The sequence below is a fragment of the Cynocephalus volans genome, chromosome 7, assembly GCF_027409185.1.
Source record: "Cynocephalus volans isolate mCynVol1 chromosome 7, mCynVol1.pri, whole genome shotgun sequence".
In the NCBI taxonomy this organism is placed as follows: Eukaryota; Metazoa; Chordata; class Mammalia; order Dermoptera; family Cynocephalidae; genus Cynocephalus; species Cynocephalus volans.
In genome coordinates this window covers 145568430-145593926 of record NC_084466.1, presented here as the reverse complement: position 1 = coordinate 145593926, position 25497 = coordinate 145568430, and the positions used below count along the sequence as shown (strand labels likewise).

Sequence of the window (25497 nt, the reverse complement as noted above, 5' to 3'; positions counted from 1 at the left end):
CCCCATGGCCTTGCTGTTCCACCTTAGGGCTCTGCTGTTACTATTCTCTTAGCCTGGAACATGTTTCCCTGGGAATCTGCTGCCTATTTAACTCCTTCACCTCTTTCAACACTTGGTCAAAATCTCACCCTCTCGGTGAGGTCACCCTCTCTGCCACTCTATTTAGTATGGTGCACTCTCCCCCACCCCCAGAACCTACTCCCGATTCCCTCATCCTGCTTTATCCTGGCTTTTCTTTTGCCATTGCACTTACCACCTGCTAACATATTAAATAACTTACTTTCTCCTTTTAGAATATAAGCTCCATAAGGACAATGTTCTTTGTTATGTTCCCTGATGTTTTTCAAGTGTTCAGATAAAGCCTGACATATAGAAAGCATTTCATAAGAATCTGTTGAACAGCTACTGCAAATTATCGTGTTATTGCTTGATGGAAGAAAATGACAAATATTTACTATGATCACACTACTAGAAAAATAATCCTCTTTTCAAGATAAGTTTAAAATCAACTAGTAAGTTGTGTTTGTAGATAAAGTCACATCCTAAATGCATTTATTAAATTTTAATAATATTTTAATTTGTTCCTATAATATAGGAAAATATAATAATTTAAGTTACTACTAGATCATTTAGAGAGTGATTATTTATAGCATAAATTTTTTTATTGACTCACAAAGGATTTTACAACTCAAAAGTCCTGTAAATATTCAATACTCCTCAAACATCAAAAAATATAATTAACTACAAAAGATTTTTAGAAACACTTCTACTTCATTGAATAGGACATTTCAGTGTGCAGTAGTACACAATTACCTACAGAGGTATTAAAGGTAATTTATTTCATATTGCACCTTATGTTTTCCCCCTGACTAAACAGATGTGAAACTCGAGTGGCAAATGAGACTGAAATTTAATTTAAAATAAATTCACCTATTAACTTACCACGTTATGAATATTCAATAAATGTTTACATACAGTAGTAACCAGCTAACCTATAGCTTTGTGTTGAATTTAAATACTGAATTTTAAGAAAAACTTAGCACAAGAACTTTAAAATTGCTTTGATTTTTATATTTAAATAAAACACAATGTAATTTCAGAATAGATGTAGGCTCCAAAATTTGCTATGTAAGCAAATCAATAAACCACATCATTCTAAGTTATGTATGTAAAAAAGAGAAATTTGAGACAGGTTTCAGTGTTTCATAATAATAGAAAATAAATCTCACATATATATGTGTATGTATGTATTATATAAATATATATCAGATAGATAACTTCCCATTAGTAGTAATTATTACAAAATACTTAACAAAGAGGAAATAAAGTAGAATTTTAAATATACTACTTCTATATCTATTATTTTCTAAAGGATGTCAAAGTAAAAATTAGCAGTTAGCTGCTAAGATTTACTTGGAAGTTTAATTTTAACAGGAAGAAGTAAACAACCAATTTAGGCTCTAAAAATATCTACTAAACAACAATGTTTTCAACTGGAATTATTTTCAAAAAATTCAAAGTTGTTGTTTAATTTGAGATAATTTGACATATGTGGCCATAGAGTTTAAATATCAGAAATCATAATTATTTGCTAAGATGAAGAAAATCTGATATTGAATATAGGATTTAAGCATGGAGCACAAAGATATTCCATTAACAAAACTACCACCTTAATAATGTAAATGTTAAAACACTACATATTCCCTCAAATTGATGTACAGATTCAACAATCCTTGTCTGAATATTAGCAGGATTCCTTGCAGAAATTGACAAATTATCCTAAAACTTATACAAAAATTCATGGGACCCAGAAGAGCCAAAACAATCTTTAAAAAGAACAAAGTTGGACAATTCATTTTTCCAATTCCAAAACTTACTACAAAGCTATAGTAATCAAGACAGTGTGGTACTGTCATAAGAACAGACATATAGATCAATAGAATAGTATTGAGAGTCCAGAAATAAATCCTCACATTTATGGTCAATTGATTTTCAACAAGGTCCCTAGACCATTCAATGAAGAAAGAAAGCCTTTTTGACAAGTGGTGAAAAGTTACCATATAATCCAGAAATTCCACTCTTAGGTATATACCCCAAAAGAAAAATAAACATATGCCCACACAAAAATTTTTACACGAATGTTCATTGTAGTATTATTCAGAATATCCAAAAAGTAGAAACAACCCAAATGTCCATCAACTGATGAATGCATGAACAAAAATCTATATCTGTACAATGAAATACTATTTGGAAAGATGAAAGAATGGGGCATTGATAAATGCTACAACATGGATAAACTTTGAAAACATTATGGTAAGTGAAAAAAGCTAGTCACAAAAGACCACATAGTACATGATTCCATTTGTATAAAGTGTCCAAAATAAGAAAATCTTTAAAGACAGAAAGTAGGTTAGTGTTTGCCTAGGGCCAGGGGATAAGGGAGGTGAGGACTGAGGGAAATTGGAGGTGTGACTGCTAAAGGGTATGAGGTTTCTTTCAGGGATGATGAAATGTTCTAAAATTGATTTTGGTGATGATTACACAACTCATGTATATGCTAAAAAAACATTAAATTGCATACCTTAAATGAGTGAAGCATATAGTATATAAATTATATTTCAATAAAGCTGTTTCCAAAAACACCTATAATACTATACACTAATAACGAGAACTTTATTCCCAGATAAAAAGGGCTTTCCTAAATAAGAATTTGCATGTAATTATTTTTTCCCTTTGACATATCGAATTTATGTTTCTGAAAAGAAGTGGTGCAAAAAAATAGAAGCATGCCAATTGTTTAGAGAACTGAGTAATAATAAAAGTAAGAAAAATAACAAGAATCCCAGTGTTAACAAAATGCTTTATGGTATACAAACTACTTGCACAAATGATCCTACAGCCAACAAAATAGCAAACCAGAACTAGTTACTTGTTTTCTTCCCTGACTTTAAACACAGAGATGACATACAAGAGATAGGAAGACAGATAAATCTCAGACACATACTCAATAATTCACACAAAATCTTCAAGAATACTTGGAAAGATAAAAAGTGGCTAGAACTCTTATAGGAGGAAATGGTAGCCTGCATTAGGAGAGGGCCGGAGTCCACATTGTCCTAGATGAATTGATACCTACCTCACCTGCTCTGGGGCAGGAAAGCAGCAGAACCAGTCCAGTGCCAGCGCAAAGCGGCAGACTAATGAGGGGGTAATTCTAGAGCTCAGCTCAGTGAGGAATCTCATAGCCATACATACAGATGGCTGGACAACCCTTAAGCATTCACTTCTCCCACCTCAGGTGCTGCTCTAGCAAATACATCAATTTATATGCATATCTTCCATTACTTGGGGAGAAATCTGAGTATATATATTTATTTAGAAACATGGGAAAAAAATTAAGAACACTGAGAAACAAGGGAAAATTCTGAAGGATTCCAAGAAGGAAATGAAGATCATTTACAAAGGACAAAGAATCAAACTGACATCAGATTTGAGACAACAGAGTAATATCTTTAACATTTTGAAGAAAAGGACTTTGAACCTAGAATTTTATATCCAATTAAACTGTTATTTACATGTGAGGAAATAATAAATATATTGGTAGGCATTCAAGCTCTGAAGAATGCCACATAAAATTTTTCTTTGAACAAAGCTCTTGGAGGGTTTACTCTAGTGAAAAATGAAAGAAATACATGAATAAAAAACTAGAAATAAAAAATAAAGGAGAGTAAAGAAAGTTCATTGTTATTTAAGTATGCCATAATAAAGAAGTACATCCATAATATCTGGATCAAAAATTCTAGTTAGTATCAGCATGTGGTTAGAGAAACTGAAAGAGTTGAGAGCATGCCAAAGTATTAATTTTGCTTGAGACGGACAGTGGAGAAATATGTATTCATAAGCTTTAGTCATTGCTAGGGAATAATATCCATTTCTACGAATCTTGATAGTAAGAGGCAACTATCAGAAACATGAAAATAGAATATGCAATGCTCATTTTAGTAGATGAAAATTAACTTATCCAACGGAATCTGGGGAAGAGAACTAAAAAGAAGTAAGGCTAGTAATAACAAACACACACACATGCAACACACACCCACAATGGGACAGCTGAAATAAGTCTTAGTAGAACAGTCATCATTGTCAATGTAAACACCAATCAAAAGACAGACTCAAGAGTGAATGGTAATATAAGAAGCCAGCCACACCCACAACCACTTTATTATGGCATAGGTGTAAAACAGAAAGATACTGAGATGTTGGAAATAAAGTAATAAGTAATTAAAGGACTACCAGGTGAATGTGAACTAAAAGAAAGAAAGAATAGACATTTTAAAATTCTGCAAAATAAAATTTAGGGTTAAAAAATCACAATGATAATGAAGGAAATAAAATTTGGAAAAAAAAATAAAAGAAGATATAATGTTTATGAACACATGTGCACTTACATTCTTGAACATTATTAAGGAGCAATTGACAAACATGTTGCTTACATTTGTTCAAGTTTGTGAGTTTTCTCACTCTTTGATTATTCATTTTCCTCTTTGGCCTTTGTATGCATAACTTACTTTTTTTTTTTCTCTTGTTACTTGATTTTTATCAGTATTTGAAAATGTTTTAAGCAGATGAGAAGAAAAAGAATTTGGACTCAAATAATACAGGTTTTCTATTTGTTAAAGGTTTTTCACTGATGTTATTTAAAATGAGGGGCCAAAATGAAATGAGAGCACTTGCTGTATCTTTCATATAATCATTCTGTCTCTTTTCTAATTTCTCATCAGGTAACGGAAGATATACACATAAATTTCCTACTGTTCTATCTTCCATGGCAACCTGTGATCTAGAGAAGCAAAAATTCAATACACAAAAACTGAAAACAATCATAGGGAAACATACAGTCAAATATTTTATTCCCTCTAAAAAGTGGCCCTTTGATTACGTAGAGTTGAGATTTAGTTTTATTTTCTCAGAATAACTAAAAATGCTATAGACAGAATCAACTATTTTTGTACCTAGGCTTTTGGAGAAGTCTATTTTTATATTCCTTACTTTCCTTGAAGAAAATCAAAATCTGAAAATAACAAGAAATTAGTCAAATAAGGCATTTTATAAAAAGGGAAAAATATTTAAATTCTACAGTTTCTTAATCTTCCTACTTTAACATCTTACCATATGCAAAATGTAAATAAAAATAAAGTATACAATGAAATTAGTATGCCTCAAAATGCTTTAATTAGTCATTAATCAGAATCTGTGTATTTTTCCTTTTGGGGGGTTATTATTTTCAGAAACCATTTCATGCATTATTTCAGGATTCTAATACAACATTTAGTTGCACATAATCATTTCTGTTTCACCATATTCTCTTTCTGCACTTGCAGTAAAGAATGTAATAACCACATTATTGTATAATGGAAAAGCCATTAACCACAGATAAAAATATTCACTGTATTTTATACTTCTCAACATTCAAAAATGAAACTATATAATTAAAATGCAACTCATCTCTACTCACCTTTTATAATAAACTTTGTTAACAAAGATAGATGGGAATTGTTAACTAGGGTGCACTAGGTACTCCGAGGACTAAATACAGGCCCTTTGTTTCTTCCATCATACCTGTATCTTAAATTCTTTCAGCTCCTGTCTGTCAGGGAAAGGCTGCCAGGTGAGTAGTCTGTCACTCTTGCCTAGGCTAATAGATTCTCTAGTGGCTTTTGTTGCAGCTCATGTCATACTATTAAAACTATGTGCCTTGAAAATGGCATAACATATGTAGCTAAATCTTGTCAACTCTACATTATCAGACTCTCTTCGGCTTCACAAGCAGATGCAGATTAGAGAAGCAATATAAATATGCAAATCACAGTGGTCCCCTTTCAGCACCACTGTTCCTACCTCTAATGGCCCTCGCAGAAAGTCTGTTTGTTCAGCTCCTACTTCCAGAGCTACATCAACAGAAGCAAAGGGACGGCTGGCCATCTGCTGTCGTTCTCGAAGCAGTTGCTGGAGGGGTTAAAAATGATTTGTTTTAAAATAGATTTAAAAGCACATTAAATTTAACAATATCTGGTTTCACTCTTGAACAAATGACACTGAAAATTCAGGAACCATTTCATACACATATCCATATCTAGAGCACTAAAGATGAAAATCACTTTCTCCCCACAGCCTGGGTTGTATTTCCATAGAAGCTTTAAATGTATGGAGCCTACAAATACCTTTTCCCTTGACCTCCACCCACAGCCCTTAATAAAATGTACTCAAAAGCACTGTGAAAACTTCAGGTGAGAGGTGCTACTTAAGTAAAAAGTGCTATTATGACGATGGCTACGCCAAATTTTCCCTCTCAAATTAACCCATGCTTTTGTCTTAGCTGAAAAAAAAAAAGAAAAGAAAAAAGAAAACCAATCTAAATGTTTAAGAAAAGATAATGAAAAGCTATCAAAATGCATTCATTAATAGAGATTAAAGGAACATATACCTGCCAAGACTAAGTTTCGTAAGTCATCAGGATCCCCTGTCAATTGCTATGGATCCAGCAGGAATTGTTATTGCCACTGTTTATAACTTTATTCAAAACCTCTGTTCATTATTTTAAATGAGGAATGATGAGCAAATTGCAGAAATTTTGTGCCAGGACTTCTAAAGCACCCGCATTTATTTGCTTCTTTCTCTTTGCTCCTTCTCTTGGCTTTGCCCAAGCTTAAACCAATAAACTAGCAAGTCCCAACCAACTACCAAGCTAATTTATATTTCTGCTTCTCTTTGTAATTATAATATTCATTAAGTCATGATAAGAAAAAATTGATGACCAGCACTAGATATTGCAATCTTGCCCCTCTCATTTTATACAGCTCATAAAATTATTATTAAATATTAAAAGAGGATGAGCAATGCAATTAAATACTCTCTCAAATGAGAACAAAATCATATCATTGAAGAAAGAGAAAATCCTTGAATACAATGAATGGCTTCATTATTTATAGAGATTTTTTAAGATTCATTGTCATTAACTTAAAACGTTAACTACTGGTCTTTGAATGTAAATGTACGTAGCACTGTGATACATCATTCATGAAATTCCATTGTTGATGATTAAGGAACACAAGCCAACACTGGATGGCAGTTTATTATTTAACATTTCTGTTTAACACCTGTGACACAGCGGTGACAGTGTTCACGACATGAGGATCTAAAATATAACTCAAGGCTTTGCTTTTTTATTATTAAAAAGAACATCTACATGACAATATAAGATAGAAATAATGCAACTCAATGAGTAATAAATAGTCTAAGTTCTTAAGTTATATATTTTTTAGAAGTAATAAATGCATACTAAAATATATATTTAAAGTAAAAAGTAAATGTAATCTATATTACTGAACAATTCACTTTAATATAAAATCAAAATTGTATTAGTAAAAATACAGCTGCTAGCAAAAGAATCTGGCGTGTGTCTCTCTCAGCAGAAGTGGCTAATTGATCTGAACAGTGTGTCTGTGCAAAAGGCAACATAAAGTTATTTCAAATGCCAAGGGAGACACCATGCTCTTTATCTCTGGGAAGTACATACACACACACCAACTTGTCCCTCCCCTTAACACGCAGATATACAATCTACCTTTCCTATAGTGATGTACAAACAGCCTTGAGAAAATTATAAATTCTAGTTTGTGTTTGAACATAATTTTCAAAGATTTGTGTTAACAATTTTCTCCATTTGTATTAATTCTCCTCAGCTTATAAATAGTATCTCACATGATTAAGTGATTTTTAACAAAATAAAGAGCTTCTGTTTCCTTACCTTGCATTTTCCCTAGACCTAAAATTAAAATGTCTACAAAATGTAATTAATAAATACTCATTATCACAAATTGTGATATAAATTGATTAAATATTCCAAGATAGTGATATCTTTAACAAAGAATAGATTCCTCTAGAATATAATGTATTATGACCCCCAAAAGTCATAATAAAGAAAAATCAATGACAGATATTTTTGTTCAACTTACAAAATTTATTTGTAGAATGTAAAAGTATTTTTAAAGATTCCAGTTTGTCTTCCAAGCTTTGAGTTTCTACCACTTTGTAAGCATTGAATGCCTACTAATACAGTACTTTTTGCAAAAAAGAAAAACATCGCTCTTGCCAAGGACCTTAACACTGTAGTTCTTAAAACAAGACACAGCAAAATAAAAATGATTAGGGCACAAGATAGTGCATCGTAAAGGGTACAAACAGGAAATTATACAAATGAATTTATTCCAGGCTACTTAGTGAAGGACTAGTTAAAGGACTCTTGCTGACATAGCTGAGTTTCTTACTTTGCAAAATTAATGCAAGAGTTCTTATTGCAAAAATTAGAAAGAGTAAATCATTTTCTCCAGATAAACTCTTGCTTTGGTGTGATGGCCCTAAAATAATAAATTGGAATAAATTGTGATTATCTATACTACTTATTTCCGCCTTTCAACCATATTCTTAACAATTGTCTTCCTTCTTGCCAATTAACACCTGGATGTACTACTTGAATTTTCCCTTCTCTACGTCAGAACAAAGGAGATATAAACAACATGCTTGCAACTTAAATTTTGTCAAAATTTATTATAAATACTGACATGCAACACAGTTAGGTTCTGAAGTCAGAAGGACCTGTGTTTGAATACCAGTTTTTCCACTTGTTAGCTATTTGAGTTTAACCAAATTATTTAGACCTCTCTAAGACTTGATTTTTCTCATCTTTAAAGTGGGTAATACCTGCCCCTACACCTATACCTCGAAAGACCTGTTTTGAACCCCAGCTTCTCCACTTACTAGCAATTGGACCATAATCAAATCACTTAGACCTTTCAAACACTCATTCTTTCTCTCTATAACACGGGAATAACAATATTATCTTTAAGTCATAAGGTTGGGATTAGAGAGATGATGCACTCAAATTGCTTAGACAGAGGCTGGTATTGTGAGCCCTCAATAACTGTTAATTGGAACAAGTATTATGTTAAATTTCAAGCATTATTTTTGTCTTTGAAGATGGCACACTAATGACCACAGGCCCATTTTCTTCAGCACTAGTGACACATTTTGCTCTACGAGTCTCCTTTTAACAAATGTTGCAAATTTATGAGACAGTTGGAAAATGTCATCATTGTGGTAAAATGGATTTAGATTTGGAACTGCTTTCTGCCACTTGTGACTAAGAATGATAAAAACTCAACCTGAAAATTAGGAGAAAATAGATAGTACTCTCTTAAGAAATTTTGAAAATTAATTTATTTTCTGGTTGCTTTTTATATAAAAAAAGTTTAACAATTTGTACATCCATAAGAAGCCTTAACAGATGCATCTGTTTTATAACTAATCTGCTATTGCCAATTATTCAGCAGAAACATAAAGCCAAGAGAACAAATTGATCATAATACAATAGATTATAATCATGCTGCCATAAACATTGTTGTGAAGAAAATTTAAAAATTAAAGAAACGTTCTTAGTATAAAATTTGTTGCCCATAATAACTGTTCTCCTATTCAAAATCTCTGACAAAACAAAAAATGGGATTCAAAGTAATATGAAAATCTATGCTTAAATTTGACAACCAGGTTTAGTCATTGATTCTATCAAATGTATATATCAATACAGATAATTCTTCCACTTAACACTACTACTTCAAATATCGTATCATTCCTTAAAGTTCACTTTTTCAACTACTGAAAGGCATACAACTCTCTACTAGATTTTAGGGTAATAATCCTTAAAAAGCACACGTACATGCAAAACAAAACAGTAACTAACTCTGCCCCCAGTTGTCTTCATATCTCCTACCTCATGCCTGTTATGTTTAGGCTCCCCGTGCATCTACTCCTCCACCTCCAAATATCTTTCTACCCCACTCCAAGTCTGAAATAATCACCTCTCCTATGAATTATTTATCTTAGTACAGCATTACTTTATATCCCCACACTTTTCTGGAATCTTCTTTAAGGCCAAATATATTTTTGGTTGTTTTTCATTTCCCAGAGCACTTAGTTGGTAGTCAGAAGAATTTGATGAATGAACAATTAATGCATGAGTAAAGTATTATAAAAATCTGTTTCATCTGTGGTTAAAGGCAAGTTACTCTAAAACTGATTTTCATTTTGAGTAAACTTTTAAAACTATGATATGTCCTTTGGTATTCTAGAATTTATGTCTTATCCTCCAAAGTAGGTAGACATTTATTTTCTTTTAAATGGGGCAATTTTGTGGACCTGTATTTCAAATCAACATCAGGTTTCATATTGTTCCCCATCTAGCTTATCGTAATACTGCCAAGATTATGGGAAAAAATTTCCATAAAGTTATCATAAATGCATTAATATTTCTAATAGCAAGTCTATTTCAAAGATTTTGGAAAGGTATAAAAGGAGCAATCAAAATAATTTTGTCATTACTCTTGAGCTTATATACTAAAATGAACACAGCATCTGAATTACACGTTAAGTAACAATTCATGAAATAGGGTATTTCTGTTAACACAAACACATTTAACATAGAGTAATACAAGTAGACAATTAATTTTGTTCTTTTGGTGTTAGGATGGTGTGTAAAAGTAAAGAGAAATGTTATTATCTTTTAGTATTATTGAATTAGGAAAGTGTTATATTCTATCATTTTATATAACCAAATTTGCAAGGCATGAGGTTCAAACTCTTGTTTACAATATCAGGAATCTTTTGCTTCCGGTCTTCCAGTCTGAAGTTGGTTTTCCTGGATATTGATGCTAGTACATTAAGGGAGTGGCTTGAAAGAACATCTTTAATCAGGCTACTTTAACTATTTTTTTCCCGGCCCCTATAATATTTGACCTACTGGTGATATGCTACTATTGAAATAGTGTTGTTTACTTACAAACAAAAGATTTCTAGTAGCTGTCTTACAGGTATTCACTGAGTTTACTGAAAATACTCATTTCCAGTGATTTTTGAAACTTCTTCGTGACTTGTTATTTTTGCAATATTTGCATTAACTTGCAAAATAAACTTCAATTACTGCTTAGAAGGGCTTTGATCATTCAGAAGATTCCACTAAACCTTAAGATTACTCGATTTTTCTTATTTGAAAGCAAAACGTTATCTTCTTTGTCAAATGGCCATAGCAGATTTTCCAGGTAGGTTGTTTAAGTTGCTGTTCAATCACTAATGTGCCCAAAACAAAACCTACATTTTATTATCATTAAGCTTGCTACCAGACAGAAGAAGGACAAAGGAAGAGTGGAAAATGTTTCCAGATCTTCCATTAAAATATAAATTTCAATATTTCCTCTAAAATACTAATATCTTATATCAGTTTATATACATATATATAAACCTGTATTTCAATGTGTGTATGAAAGTATAAGCATGAATATACATATAAATTATATATAAAGGTAAATAATTATCACTGAAACTCAAGTTAAAACCAAAACTCATACATAGAAGGCCAAAATAAGGATGAAATAATGTCAGTAAACGAGGGTCTTTGTTGTCATTTGGATAACACTGATCACGTAATGATATGACCAAAACACAGTCTGCATTTATTTTTAATCATTTGACTTACTGTTGTCTTCAGAAGCTAACTGACCTTATCCAGAACCAAAATGTGACTATACTATTTCCTTAAATTCTTTCAACAAATGAATCAGTCAACATATATTAATGCTTAAAAACAAAATAAAATAGTGCAAATTCTAAAAGCAAGCAAGACTACTTTAGAATTCCTGATATAACCCTATTTGCTAGATAAGAACTTGAAAATTATGTTAGAGGCAGAATGGGTTCAAAGCTCAAACATCTAATTCTAAAACTTCCTTTTCTTTCTTTCTTCTAGCTCAGTGGTTCTCAAACTTTGGTTTTTATGCAAACCTTGGTGTATATGCGATACCACCTATAATCTTTACTGAATGATCTTGTCTATTAAAAGCATCAGCCTTATATACTCGATTCATATAAATTCCACATAAAATTAGTCTCATGGAATTCTGGAAATTGTCAATATTAACAAGATCAGGGTGGCACAAACTACGTGGTCAGAGAGTACAACCATTGTTTCCATGTAATAAAGTCTTTATATGCTTGCTACTGACCGGTGTTAAAGAAAATATACCTCACTTTTATAAGTATGGGCATTTTAAGTATGGCCTTTGTTTAGGTTAATTTAGGAAATGTCAAAGAAAATAAAGTATGACAAATCTTCTTTATCTTTACATATTCATGATTATTCATGCTTTCTTAAACATCATGGGAACCAAAACTGTACTGCTTACATGGGCGATTCTTCCCAGTTGCAGTTTAAAGCCAAGAAAATAGAAGGAGCAGCTGACGACCGTCCACTGATATATCAATCGCTGCAAGTCTTCATTAAAAATGTTTAACTTAAAAGTTAAACTTGAAAAGTTTGAATTTCTCTCAATACAAAAACTGTATCTTGAAGCATCCCACAAGGTTGCTTATCAAATCAGTTAAGCTTCATACCATTGGATAGATCTTGGTAAAACCATTTTGTTTGGAAAGATTGAGCTGGTTTGTGGTGTGTAGCAAACAAAAAAAAGTAAAACAATATCCCTGCCAAATTAACACATACACTGCAGAAACTGCTAATATTTGTTAATGTTTATTTTAATGTTTTGAAGTAAATTAGAAAAGAATTGGAAGTTTCATCATTTCTCTTTAGTTTAAATGAAACACTGACATGTCCCAGCATAGTCAATTCTTGGTTTTTCTCAGCTGTGTTTCTGCTGACTCATTAACAAAGAATTCCAACTTGTAAACTTTTTCTCAAAAGAAAATCATTTGTATCTTCATAATAATGAAGAGTTAATATTTCATGGAAAATTTTGACTATGCAGATGATATACCTGTGTATACTTGTTTTAATCTTAAACTTAGCAAAATATCTTATTTTGTTTGCTAATGAGAAAAGGTCTGTATGTCGTGTGGCATATCTCTTCATGCATTAGCAATAAGAAAATAATTCTCAATAAAGTCTTACTGGCTTGTTAAGAAATTTCACTAAAGACTGGTAGCAGATTATGAGGTTCTTTACTTAGCATTCCAAAGGATGATCTTGAAGAGTTTAGACTAAAGTTCTAGGCAGAATTTTCTTATTTATTTATTTATTTAAATAAAATTCTATGCTTAGAACCATCTGATAGAGAGGTCATTCATATCTGGATTTACCTGGTAAATAAATTTGACTGTAATCATTCATTAATTGAACAATGTTTTTTTTTTACACAGGAAAGGTTTCAAGATGGTGGTGGCTGCGGCAGTTGGCGCGGAGTAGCTGAGGTGGAAAAGGCAGCCACTGGGACTCAGGCAGCCAGGAAACTTGTGGACCTTCCTCTCGCCATCTCTTAAGGAAGGACCGCTGCTGCTGGCCGGTCATGGGGGCTGACCGCCACTTTGCCCCCGGTAGGAGAGGCTGCCTCATTTACAGGCAACAGCTTTGAAGTGTGGAGCAGGAAAAGAACTGTTTCTTAGCTGCAAAAGCGAGTCTCTAAACAGGGAACACGGCGCCAAGGCTGCTGTGGATGCAGACAGGATCCCAGAGGCTGGGGCCGTGCTGAAGGCGGCCAGCTGCCCTATTAAGGATTCGAGGTTTCAGGCCGGCATTAAAGAAGATTCCTGGGAGCGCCCGAGCCGCGCCGTGACTGAACAGCCTGAGGCGGCAGCGGCCGAGAACGGGGAAGGCGACAAACCAGAGGCAGAGAGTGAGCACCAGACCTCACACAGCCCTGTGAGTGATCCCTGGCCCAGCCCTGTTCGGGGGGCTGACGCCCACCCAGCTCCCGCCTGCATCACCAGTTCACTCACCACCCCAGGGCTGCCTCCATTTTCCCAGGTGCTGGCAGCTTCGCCTGGCACAGCCATCACTGAGCCTTCCCACTTGCTTGGCCCGGCGCGGGGCTTTCCGGAGCCTGAGGGCTGGCCTCCCCTCCCACTCCCTCCGTGGTTCTCTGGCGGGGCTGGTGGCAGGGGGCATCCCCGGCCAGTGTTGGGAGGGCAAGGAAGTACGGGTGGGGCCGACTGTCACTCCACCACACCCTGGACTCCGGCCCCCGGTAAACTTCCTGTTACTGGGAGGCAGATACCATCTCTGCGGCCACCAGTTCGGAAAAAAGCCTAACCAATTTCTGGTTGGGAATAGTGCGGTAGGAGAGTTCCCAGGTCCGCTTGAACCTGCCGGAGAGCTGGCTGCAGGTGGACGCTAGATTCGGTCTATGCCGGGGGGATACAAAGGTGAACAAGTCCCGAGAAAGATCTACACAGTGCTAGAAAGGCACCCAGAGCGACTGGTCATCTGTGCCTACCAGAAACCTGGTAGACTTCCTGGGCGAGGCGGTGCCGAGCAGGGTCTTGAAGGCCCAGCTGATAGACGAGGGGTGCAGAAGACACACCCCAGCCCAGCACAGTGCGCACAGAGTGGGGAGACGTGCGGCCAGGGAGGCGGACACTCGACAGAAACCACATACCCTGTGGGGTCGCCACTGCACGATCCAACAGCTTAGGCCAGAGCACACGGAACAGGGAGAAGTCAGCCTGGGCCAGAGCACACGGAACAGGGAGAAGTCCAGCACAGGAAGTAAAAGCTCAACAGAGATCACACACCCTGGCCAGCAGAGTCCACGCTGACCAGAAAGGTGGCTCCCCGGAGAAGCCCAAGACCCGAGGCAACCACACACACAAGGCACTAGAGGCCAACTGAGCAGTCACGGAGGGAGCCATACGAAATTGGCAACCACAGCAACATCCTAATTAGTCATTAGTCTCAAACTGGTGGACTGTGAAACCCCCTGCCACAATGAATAAACACCAAAAAAAAGATACCAGAAATACAAAAAATCAAGAAAGTACACCACCAAAAGTTAATAAATCTCAAACTCTAGATCCGATAGAACAAGAAACCCTTGAAATGACTGACAAGGAATTTCGAGTGATAATTCTAAGGAAACTGAATGAGATACAAGAAAACTCAGCTAGACATCATGATGAAACGAGGAAAAGTATACAGGATCTGAAAGAGGAAATGTATAAGGAAATCAATGGCCTGAAAAAAAATGTAGCAGAACTTGCTGAACTGAAGAAGTTATTCAGCGAAATAAAAAACACAACGGAGAGTTTAACCAGCAGGCTTGTCGAAGTTGAGGAGAGAACCTCTGAACTTGAAGATGAGCTGTTTGAAATAACACAAGCAGACAAAAAGAAAGAAAAAAGAATCAAGGACATTGAAGAAAATCTGAGAGAGATATCAGACAACCTTAAGCACTCATATATCTGAGTCATGGGTATTCCAGAAGGGGAGGAAAATGGAGATTCCATTGAAAACATATTCAACAAAATAGTGGCAGAAAACTTCCCAGGTATAGGAAAAATCACAGATCTTCAGATCCAGGAAGCTCAACGATCTCCAAACGTATTCAACCCAAAAAGACCTTCTCCAAGACATGTCATAGTCGAATTGGCAAAACTCAGAGACAAAGAGAGAATCTTAAAAGCTGCAAGAGAGAAGCATCAAATCACCTATAAGGGAGCCCCAATCAGGCTAACATCAGACTTTTCATCACAAACCCTAAAAGCTAGAAAGGAATGGGATGATATATTCAAAATACAAAAAGACAAAGATTGCCAGCCAAGAATACTCTACCCTGCAAGGCTATCCTTCCGAAATGAAGGGCAAATAGTATATTTCTCAGACAAACAAAAACTGCGGGAGTTCACTACCACACGACCACCCTTACAAGAAATCCTCAAGGGAGTACTGGGTTTGGTTCCTGAAAAATAACTACCACTGCCATAAAAACCCAAGAAAAATCAATACCCACTAATATAATAAAAATGGCATTCATGAAGAGAAAACAAGCTAACAAAAACGCTATCTACAACCTAAGGAACCAACAAACACAGAAAACAAACAGTAAATCAGAGAGCAAGGAACAAAAGACACCTAAGACAACCAAAGAAACAATAAAATGCTAGGAATAAATCAACACCTTTCAATAACAACTCTTAATGTAAAAGGCTTAAATTCACCAATCAAAAGACACAGACTGGCTGACTGGATCAAAAAGCAGGACCCAACTATATGCTGCCTACAAGAGACCCACCTCACCCATAAAGATTCACACAGACTAAGAGTGAAAGGATGGAAAAAGATTTACCATGCAAACAGAAAAGAAAAACGAGCTGAAGTAGCTATTCTTATATCTGACAAAATAGACTTTAAACTAAAAACCATAAAAAAAGACAATGAGGGACACTACTTAATGATAAAAGGACTGATCCATCAAGAAGACATAACAATCATAAATATGTACGCACCCAATGTTGGAGCAGCCAGATTAATAAAACAAACTATTAGACCTAAAGAAGGAAATAGACACTAATACCATAATAGCAGGGGACCTGAACACCCCACTGTCCATATTAGACAGATCATCTAGGCAAAGAATCAGTAGAGAAACACAAGATCTAAACAAGACTCTAGACCAATTGGAATTGGCAGATATCTACAGAACATTCCATCCAACAACCTCAGAATATTCATTCTTCTCATCAGCATATGGATCATTCTCCAGGATAGATCACATATTAGGTCACAAATCAAGTCTCAATAAATTCCAAAAAAATTGGAATTATCCCATGTAACTTCTCAGACCACAATGGATTAAAACTAGAAATTAATAACAAATGAAACTCTGGAAACTATACAAACACATGGAAAAATTAAACAGCATTCTACTTAATGACATATGGGTCCAAGAAGAAATCAAGCAGGAAATCAAAAAATTTATTGAAACTAATGAAAACAATGATACATCATACCAAAACCTGTGGGATACTGCAAAAGCAATCTTGAGGGGGAAATTTATTGCATTAAACGCTCACTTCAGAAGAATGGAAAGATGGCAAGTGAACAACCTAACACTTCACCTTAAAGAACTAGAAAAACAAGAACAATCCAAACCTAAAGTTAGCAGACGGAAAGAAATCATTAAGATCAGAGCAGAACTAAATGGAATTGAAAACCAAAAAACAATTCAAAAGATCAATGAATCAAAAAGTTGGTTTTTTGAAAAGATAAATAAAATTGACAAACCATTAGCATGGCTAACAAAAAAAAGAAGAGAGAAGACTCAAATAACAAAAATTAGAAATGAAAAAGGCGATATTACAACTGATTCATCTGAAATAAAAGGAATCATTTGAGACGACTATAAACAACTATATGCCAACAAATTTGAAAATCTGGAGGAAATGGATAAATTTCTGGACACACACAAGCTCCCAAAACTGAACCATGAAGACGTAGAAAATTTGAACAGACCAAAAACAATAAAGGAGATTGAAGCTGTTATCAGAAGGCTCCCAACAAAGAAAAGCCCAGGACCACATGGATTCACAGCAGAATTTTACCAAACATTCAAAGAGGAATTGACACCGATTCTTTACAAACTATTCCAAAAGATTGAAATGGATGCAAATCTCCCAAACTCATTCTATGAAGCAAACATCATCCTGATACCAAAACCAGGTAAAGATATAACCAAAAAAGAAAACTGCAGGCCGATATCCTTGATGAATATAGATGAAAAAATCCTCAATAAATTACTAGCAAACAGAATACAGCAACACATACGTAAAATTATTCATCACGATCAAGTGGGATTCATCCCAGGGATGCAAGGTTGGTTCAACATACGCAAATCAATAAATGTGATACACCATATTAATAAACTCAAACACAAGGATCATATGATCATCTCTATAGATGCTGAAAAAGCATTTGATAAAGTTCAGCACTCATTCATGACAAAGACCCTCTATAAGTTAGGTATAGAGGGAAAGTGTCTCAACATAATTAAAGCCATATATGCCAAACCCACAGCCAATATCATCCTGAATGGGGAAAAGCTGAAAGCTTTTCCTTTAAGAACAGGAACTAGACAAGGATGCCCACTCTCCGCACTCCTATTCAACATAGTGTTGGAAGTACTAGCCAGAGCAATCAGAGAAGAGAAGGAAATAAAGGGCATCCAGATTGGAAAAGATGAAGTCAAACTGTCCCTCTTTGCAGATGACATGATCCTATATATCGAACAGCCTAAAACCTCTACAAAAAAACTCTTGGAGTTGATAAATAATTTCAGCACTGTAGCAGGATACAAAATCAACACACAAAAAATCAGTAGCATTTCTTTTCTCCAATAGTGAACATGCAGAACGAGAAATCAAGAAAGCCTGCCCATTTACAATAGCCACCAAAAAAATAAAATACTTAGGAATTGAGTTAACCAAGGAGGTGAAAAATCTCTATAATGAGAACTACAAACCACTGCTGAGAGAAATTAGAGAGGATACAAGAAGATGGAAAGATATCCCATGCTCTTGGATTGGAAGAATCAACATAGTGAAAATGTCCATACTACCCAAAGTGATATACAAATTCAATGCAATCCCCATCAAAATTCCAAAGACATTTTTCTCAGAAATGGAAAAAACTATCCAGACATTTACATAGAACAATAAAAGACCACGCATAGCCAAAGCAATGCTGAGCAAAAAAAATAAAGCTGGAGGCATAACACTACCTGACTTTAAACTATACTACAAAGCTATAATAACCAAAACAGTATGGTACTGGCATAAAAACAGACACACTGACCAATGGAATAGAATAGAGAATCCAGAAATCAACCCACACACTTACTTCCATCTGATCTTTGACAAAGGTTCCAAGCCTATTCACTGGGGAAGGGACTGCCTCTTCAGCAAATGGTGCTGGGATAACTGGATATCCATATGCAGGAGAATGAAACTAGATGCATACCTCTCACCGTATACTAAAATCAACTCAAAATGGATTAAGGATTTAAATATACACCCTGAAACAATAAAACTTCTTAAAGAAAACATAGGAGAAACACTTCAGGAAATAGGACTGGACACAGACTTCATGACTACAACCCCAAAAGCATGGGCAACCAAAGGAAAAATAAACAAATGGGATTATATCAAACTAAAAAGCTTCTGCACAGCAAAAGAAACAATTAACAGAGTTAAAAGACAACCAACAGAGTGGGAGAAAATATTTGCAAAATATACATCTGACAAAGGATTAATATCCAGAATATATAAGGAACTCAAACAACTGTACAAGAAAAAAACTAGCAACCCAATTAAAAAAATAGGCAAAAGAGCTAAGTAGGCATTTCTCTAAGGAAGATATACAAATGGCCAACAGACATATGAAAAAATGCTCAACATCACTCAGCATCCGGGAAATGCAAATCAAAACCACATTGAGATACCATCTAACTCCAGTTAGGATTGCTAAAATCCAAAAGACTCTGAACGATAAATGCTGGCGAGGTTGCGGAGAAAAAGGAACTCTCATACATTGTTGGTGGGACTGCAAAATGGTGTAGCCTCTATGGAAAATGGCATGGAGGTTCCTCAAACAATTGCAGATAGATCTACCATACGACCCAGCTATCCCACTGTTGGGAATATACCCAGAGGAATGGAAATCATCAAGTCGAAGGTATACCTGTTCCCCAATGTTCATCGCAGCACTCTTTACAATAGCCAAGAGTTGGAACCAGCCCAAATGTCCATCATCAGATGAGTGGATACGGAAAATGTGGTACATCTACACAATGGAATACTACTCAGCTATAAAAACGAATGAAATACTGCCATTTGCAACAACATGGATGGACCTTGAGAGAATTATATTAAGTGAAACAAGTCAGGCACAGAAAGAGAAATACCACATGTTCTCACTTATTGGTGGGAGCTAAAACTTAATATATAAATTCACACACACACACACACACAAAAAAAAAAAAAACCGGGGGGGTGGGGAAGAAGATATAACAACCACAATTACTTGAAGTTGATACGACAAGCAAACAGAAAGGACATTGTTGGGGGGCAAGGGGGGAGGGAGGAGGGAGGGAGATTTTGGTGATGGGGAGCAATAATCAGCCACAATGTATATCGACAAAATAAAATTAAAAAAAAATAAATAAATAAAAATAAAAATAAAAGTTTTTACACAGTTTATACCACCAGTACTGGAAATGATGAAAAGATATAATACATAGCATAGCAAAATGTAAAAAATAATGTGACCATTTAACGTAGTAAAAAAAAAAAAAAAAAAAAAACCTAAAAAATGAAAAAAGAAAGAAAAAAGAGTAAAAAATTAAAATGAAAACTCTAGTTATGAAAAAGAATATGTATTATAAGGATAGATTATGGAAAGTTGCACAGAGGTGTTTTTATATGTTTCTCAAATCTCCTTTTAAAAATGTAAGTAAACGTCTCTTAAAGAAATTTTAAATTATTTTTTCTAGAACTATATTTTTGGGTTTTTTGATCTTTCAGGATTGTGATTTTGGTGATTTTAGACGTCTGGGATTTTGATCTTTTGGAATTTCAACATTCAGGTTAATGGCCCAAACCACTGAAACTTAATGGCCAACATAATTGTATTAAGAGGTAGGGGTCATTAAGAGGTGATTAGGCCATGGGGTCTCCATCCTCATGTATGGGATTAAGGCCTTTATAAAAGAAGCTTCATGCTGCTTTAATTCGTGTGGCTTCTGCCTTCTGCCATGTGAGGACAAGGTGTTCCTCCAGAGGAGGCAGCCCTCACCGGACAACTAAACCTGCCAGTGCCTTGATCTTGGACTTCCCAGCCTCCAGAACTGTGAATAAATAAATTTCTGTTCCTTATAAAAAAAAAAAAATTGAACAATGTTTTATTGAGCTCCTACTGTGTGTATTTTTTTCGAAACAGGTGTATGAGGTGGCTCTTTTGATTCTATTCAGCAAGCTTTTCTATGTGACCAAAAAATATCAAGGACTCTTCTGGACCATCTACCTGGAGACTGAAGGCAGCAGACAATATATTCTGATGCTAGAGGAAGTTTATATAGCCTGGAGTTGAAAGCAACAAAGTCTTATTTATTCCTTAGTGTGAAAAAAAAACAAAATCCTGAATATATGTAAAAACACCACAGAATTTTTTGAAGGTTACTTTAGGCAATTTTTAAATTAAAATATGGATTCTTAATCTTTTCTTTATTGACATAGATTGCACCACTGATATAGACTTTGCCAAAGATGATCTCACTTCAGGATAAAAAAAAAATCATGCAGAATGGACTAACCTAGAAGAGTCTTAAAAACGCTGCTATTGCTTGATACAAAGCTATCCTTTCTGGTGAGCAATATGAAATGCAACAAACCTTTCCAAGACAGTGTTTTGTCTTGTTTTTTGTCCTTGTTGACATTAAAACAAAAAGTCAAAATATGAAATGCTTATTGCCAATTTTAAAGATTACTCTGAGCACTTAAAAATCATAAATAATAACACATAGAGTCTTGTTTGTTCAACATCAACTTATACACACAAATAAATAAAAATATTACAGAAAATATTGCTATGGAAAACAAAAAATGGTCAGAGGAAAGAGACAATGAAGAGGGGAAGTGCTGAGATAGGGTGGTTACAGAAGTTCTAATAAGAAATGACATTTGCCCTGAAACCTTGAATAGTCGGTCAGATGAGGCATGCATCCCCCAAAGCTCAGTAGTTTAACACAGAAAATTTTATTTCTTGTGTATACAAAGTCTTCTATAGGTCTAGGTAACTCCCATCTGGTAATTCAACAATGTAGACTGTTTCAATTTTGTGGCTCCCTATCTCAACATAAAACTTCCTGAAGTGTCATGACAAAAGAGACTAGTGAGTTGTGTATGGATTTTTTCAATGCTGTAGCCCAGAAGTGACACACACCATTTTTCAGACATAGTCACACAGCCCAACCTAATTACATAGAGGCCAGAAAATCTAGGAGAGCAAACGGAATTGTAGGTGACTCAAACAAAGGAAGCCAGAATTGACACTCCAGTCAGAGGGAACAGCAAGGGCAAAGTTCCTGAGGCAAACTTGAGCTTATTCAAGAAACAGGGAGAAGGCTGAATCTTAATAAGCAAGATGTGGAGAAGCAGACTCAACAATATGGGCTTAGGACTGGGCACAGACTTCATGAATACGACCCCAAAAGCACGGGCAACCAAAGGAAAAATAAACAAATGGGATTATATCAAACTAAAAAGCTTCTGCACAGCAAAAGAAACAATTAACAGAGTTAAAAGACAACCAACAGAGCGGGAGAAAATATTTGCAAAATATACATCTGACAAAGGATTAATATCCAGAATACATAAGGAACTCAAACAACTTTTCAAGAAAAAAACAAGCAACCCAATTAAAAAATGGGCAAAAGAGCTAAGTAGGCATTTCTCTAAGGAAGATATCCAAATGGCCAACAGACATATGAAAAAATGCTCAACATCACTCAGCATCCGGGAAATGCAAATCAAAACCACATTGAGATACCATCTAACCCCAGTTAGGATGGCTAAAATCCAAAAGACCCTGAACGATAAATGCTGGCGAGGTTGCGGAGAAAAAGGAACTCTCATACATTGTTGGTGGGACTGCAAAATGGTGTAGCCTCTATGGAAAATGGCATGGAGGTTCCTCAAACAATTGCAGATAGATCTACCATACGACCCAGCTATCCCACTGTTGGGAATATACCCAGAGGAATGGAAATCATCAAGTCGAAGGTATACCTGTTCCCCAATGTTCATTGCAGCACTCTTTACAATAGCCAAGAGTTGGAACCAGCCCAAATGTCCATCATCAGATAAGTGCATATGGAAAATGTGGTATATCTACACAATGGAATACTACTCAGCTATAAAAACGAATGAAATACTGCCATTTGCAACAACATGGATGGACCTTGAGAGAATTATATTAAGTGAAACAAGTCAGGCACAGAAAGAATAATACCACATGTTCTCACCTATTGGTGGGAGCTAAAAATTAATATATAATTCACACTCACACACACACACACACACACACAAAAAAAAAAAAACCCGGGGGGGGGGAGAAGATATAACAACCACAATTACTTGAAGTTGATACGACAAGCAAACAGAAAGGACATTGTTGGGGGGGGGAGGGAGGAGGGAGGGAGGTTTTGGTGATGGGCAACAATAATCAGCCACAATGTATATCGACATAATAAAATTTAAATTAAAAAAAAAAAATACGGGCTTTAACAAGGTAAAGAGAAATCGAAATTACATCTGTAAATATCGGGCACATAGGATCTAAATAAATCACATCATTATTTTTTAAGACATAATTTCTCTTTGCATTGCTCATTTCTCTTTGTATTGTAACATTCTTAGGGTGTTAGAAGTAGCTCAGAACAAAAAGACACAAGAAATAGGCTTTACCATCCTCAAATAAAGTTGCTGAACACATAACCCAGAAAACAGCAACACCAGTTAATCTCAAATACAATGAACTTTGCTCTCCCAATAAGTATTGAAAGGTCAATTTTTTATGTAACCTTCTTTAATACAAAAGGCCAGGTGGTTGTAATTTATCTGAGCAAATCAAAATGAACAAAAGGATGAGTACTGAAAAGGTCACTTAAAAGCTAGATCCCCAGAATGGATTTTAATACATATTACTCCTCAAAAATCAACAATGAGAATCTGGATAATTTGAAATTTTGAAACCTGCACGTGAAAAAATATTTCACACATAGAATACCCTCATAGTCGTCCTGTGGAATATACTTCCCCAACCGGGAAGTCTTCATTGTAAAATTCGTGTCCTCCTCTCAAGAAGAAGAGCAAACTAATGCTATGTCTTTGACATCCAGGAGGTACACAATATGATCAAGTCAACCTTGACGAGTGGAAATATAAAAGCAGCTGATTACAATACAAACGACACATCGACTCCTGCTTGTGTGCCAGTAATTTATGACTGGAGGCTCCTGTTACAATAAAGCTCAGATCAATCCTTCGGTAGTTCCCACCTCCCCCTTAAGAATTAATTTACTAGAGAAAGATTTTTTTCCCCTCTGATTCTGGGAATCAATACAAAGCTCAAGATTCAATTCTGAACCACAACATGCTAGCTTCCAGGTTAAGAAATTCTAAAATGCAACATAATCCGGTTAGCTTTTTCATTTAGTGTATAAGGAGTTCATGTTGAACATTTAAGTAGTTTGTGAGTCTAATTTTGAAGTTCTTCAAGGGGTACTTAAATCCTCCGGGATACATAAATGACTGAAACATGACATTTTCTTCTTAATCAATATTCTAAAAATATTTTTTTTCTTGTAAAGCAAATGTGAATATTTTGCTATTAGTAATGGAGTCATTCTCAGTTCAATTTTGAGAAACCCTAAAAATGGTTCTTTGAAAAACGTTCCTTTGTGAAGTAAGACATCTGCTTATTATAATTTTTAAACATCTCTATTGGAAGATACCCATGATGTTCATAATAGGTATGACAAACAAATATGAAGTCTTATTTGTTTTCAATATTTCGTGAATGGAGGCATGATGCAAATATTTTTTAAAAAACTAATTTCAATTGTTTGAATTTTTTAAATGTGAAGGGCAGTTTGATGCAGCATAGGTTACTCATGATATATAAACTGGCATTCTTACATACCTGAAACAGTGTGTTAAACCATAAAAATTAGAACATAAAAAAGTCAGTGTTCATAACAGACTCATTGGAATAACTCATTCTCAGAGGTGGAAGGAATCCCAGGGGTTACCTAGTCCAATGTTCCCATTAAAGTAGGTTCAAAAGTGCTATGACTTCTAACAGATGGTCATCTAGCTCCATTGACTTCATCTAGCAAAGAACCGCTTTTTATCAAGTCAGTACAACACTATTAGAAAGTACATTATACTAAATGAAAACATAGTCTTGGGCTCTTTTTGGAGTATTAGAGTTAGATAGGACATTTCTAATCTCACTTACTAAAGTTCCTTCAAATATATTCTAAATATTTGAAACTTTTCTCATGTCTTCAAAGTAAACAGTTCCAGTATCTTAAAATTTTCATTCATAACTTATGCAACAAAAATTCACAGATAATACAATGTTCCAGGAAGAGGGCCAGGCACTGGCACTTAAAGAGATATGAAACACAGTCCTGCCCTCAAGGAACTTAATCACAGCCTCATGAGTAGGACAGAACTGTATCTCATGTAACATGGTTTTCAGTATTGAGTGTTTCAATGCTCCTCTTTAAATGTAAAATGAATACAATATCCTAGATGTGATTGGACAAGAATATGGCACAACTATTTCTCTTAATCCCTTCTAAATTAACTTGCATTTTTCCCTTTTTAAAATAGTTTTTTGTTTGTTTTATTTTTAGAACCACTCTATGTTGTTGGATCTAATCAACCATTCCAGGTCTTTCTGACATGAACTTTGATCAAGACAAGTCTTCCCTAGTTAGTACGTCTAAGAGTAAATTTTTGAAACTAAATTCAGAAATTCACATTGGTATTTATTAAGTTTTCATGTCTTATGTTGTTGTTTTAAACCTATTTTCCCTT

General features: G+C 35.1%; 1 protein-coding gene across 1 annotated transcript in view; it reads right to left on the bottom strand.

Moving 5' to 3' along the window:
- The window catches only part of ATRNL1 (attractin like 1), an 819545-nt gene that overhangs the window by 241997 nt on the left and 552051 nt on the right, over positions 1-25497 (bottom strand). Inside the window, exon 27 of the mRNA XM_063102060.1 lies at positions 5899-6006. Within this exon, the coding sequence (XP_062958130.1) occupies positions 5899-6006 (108 nt within the window). The remainder of the gene's footprint in view (positions 1-5898; positions 6007-25497) is intronic.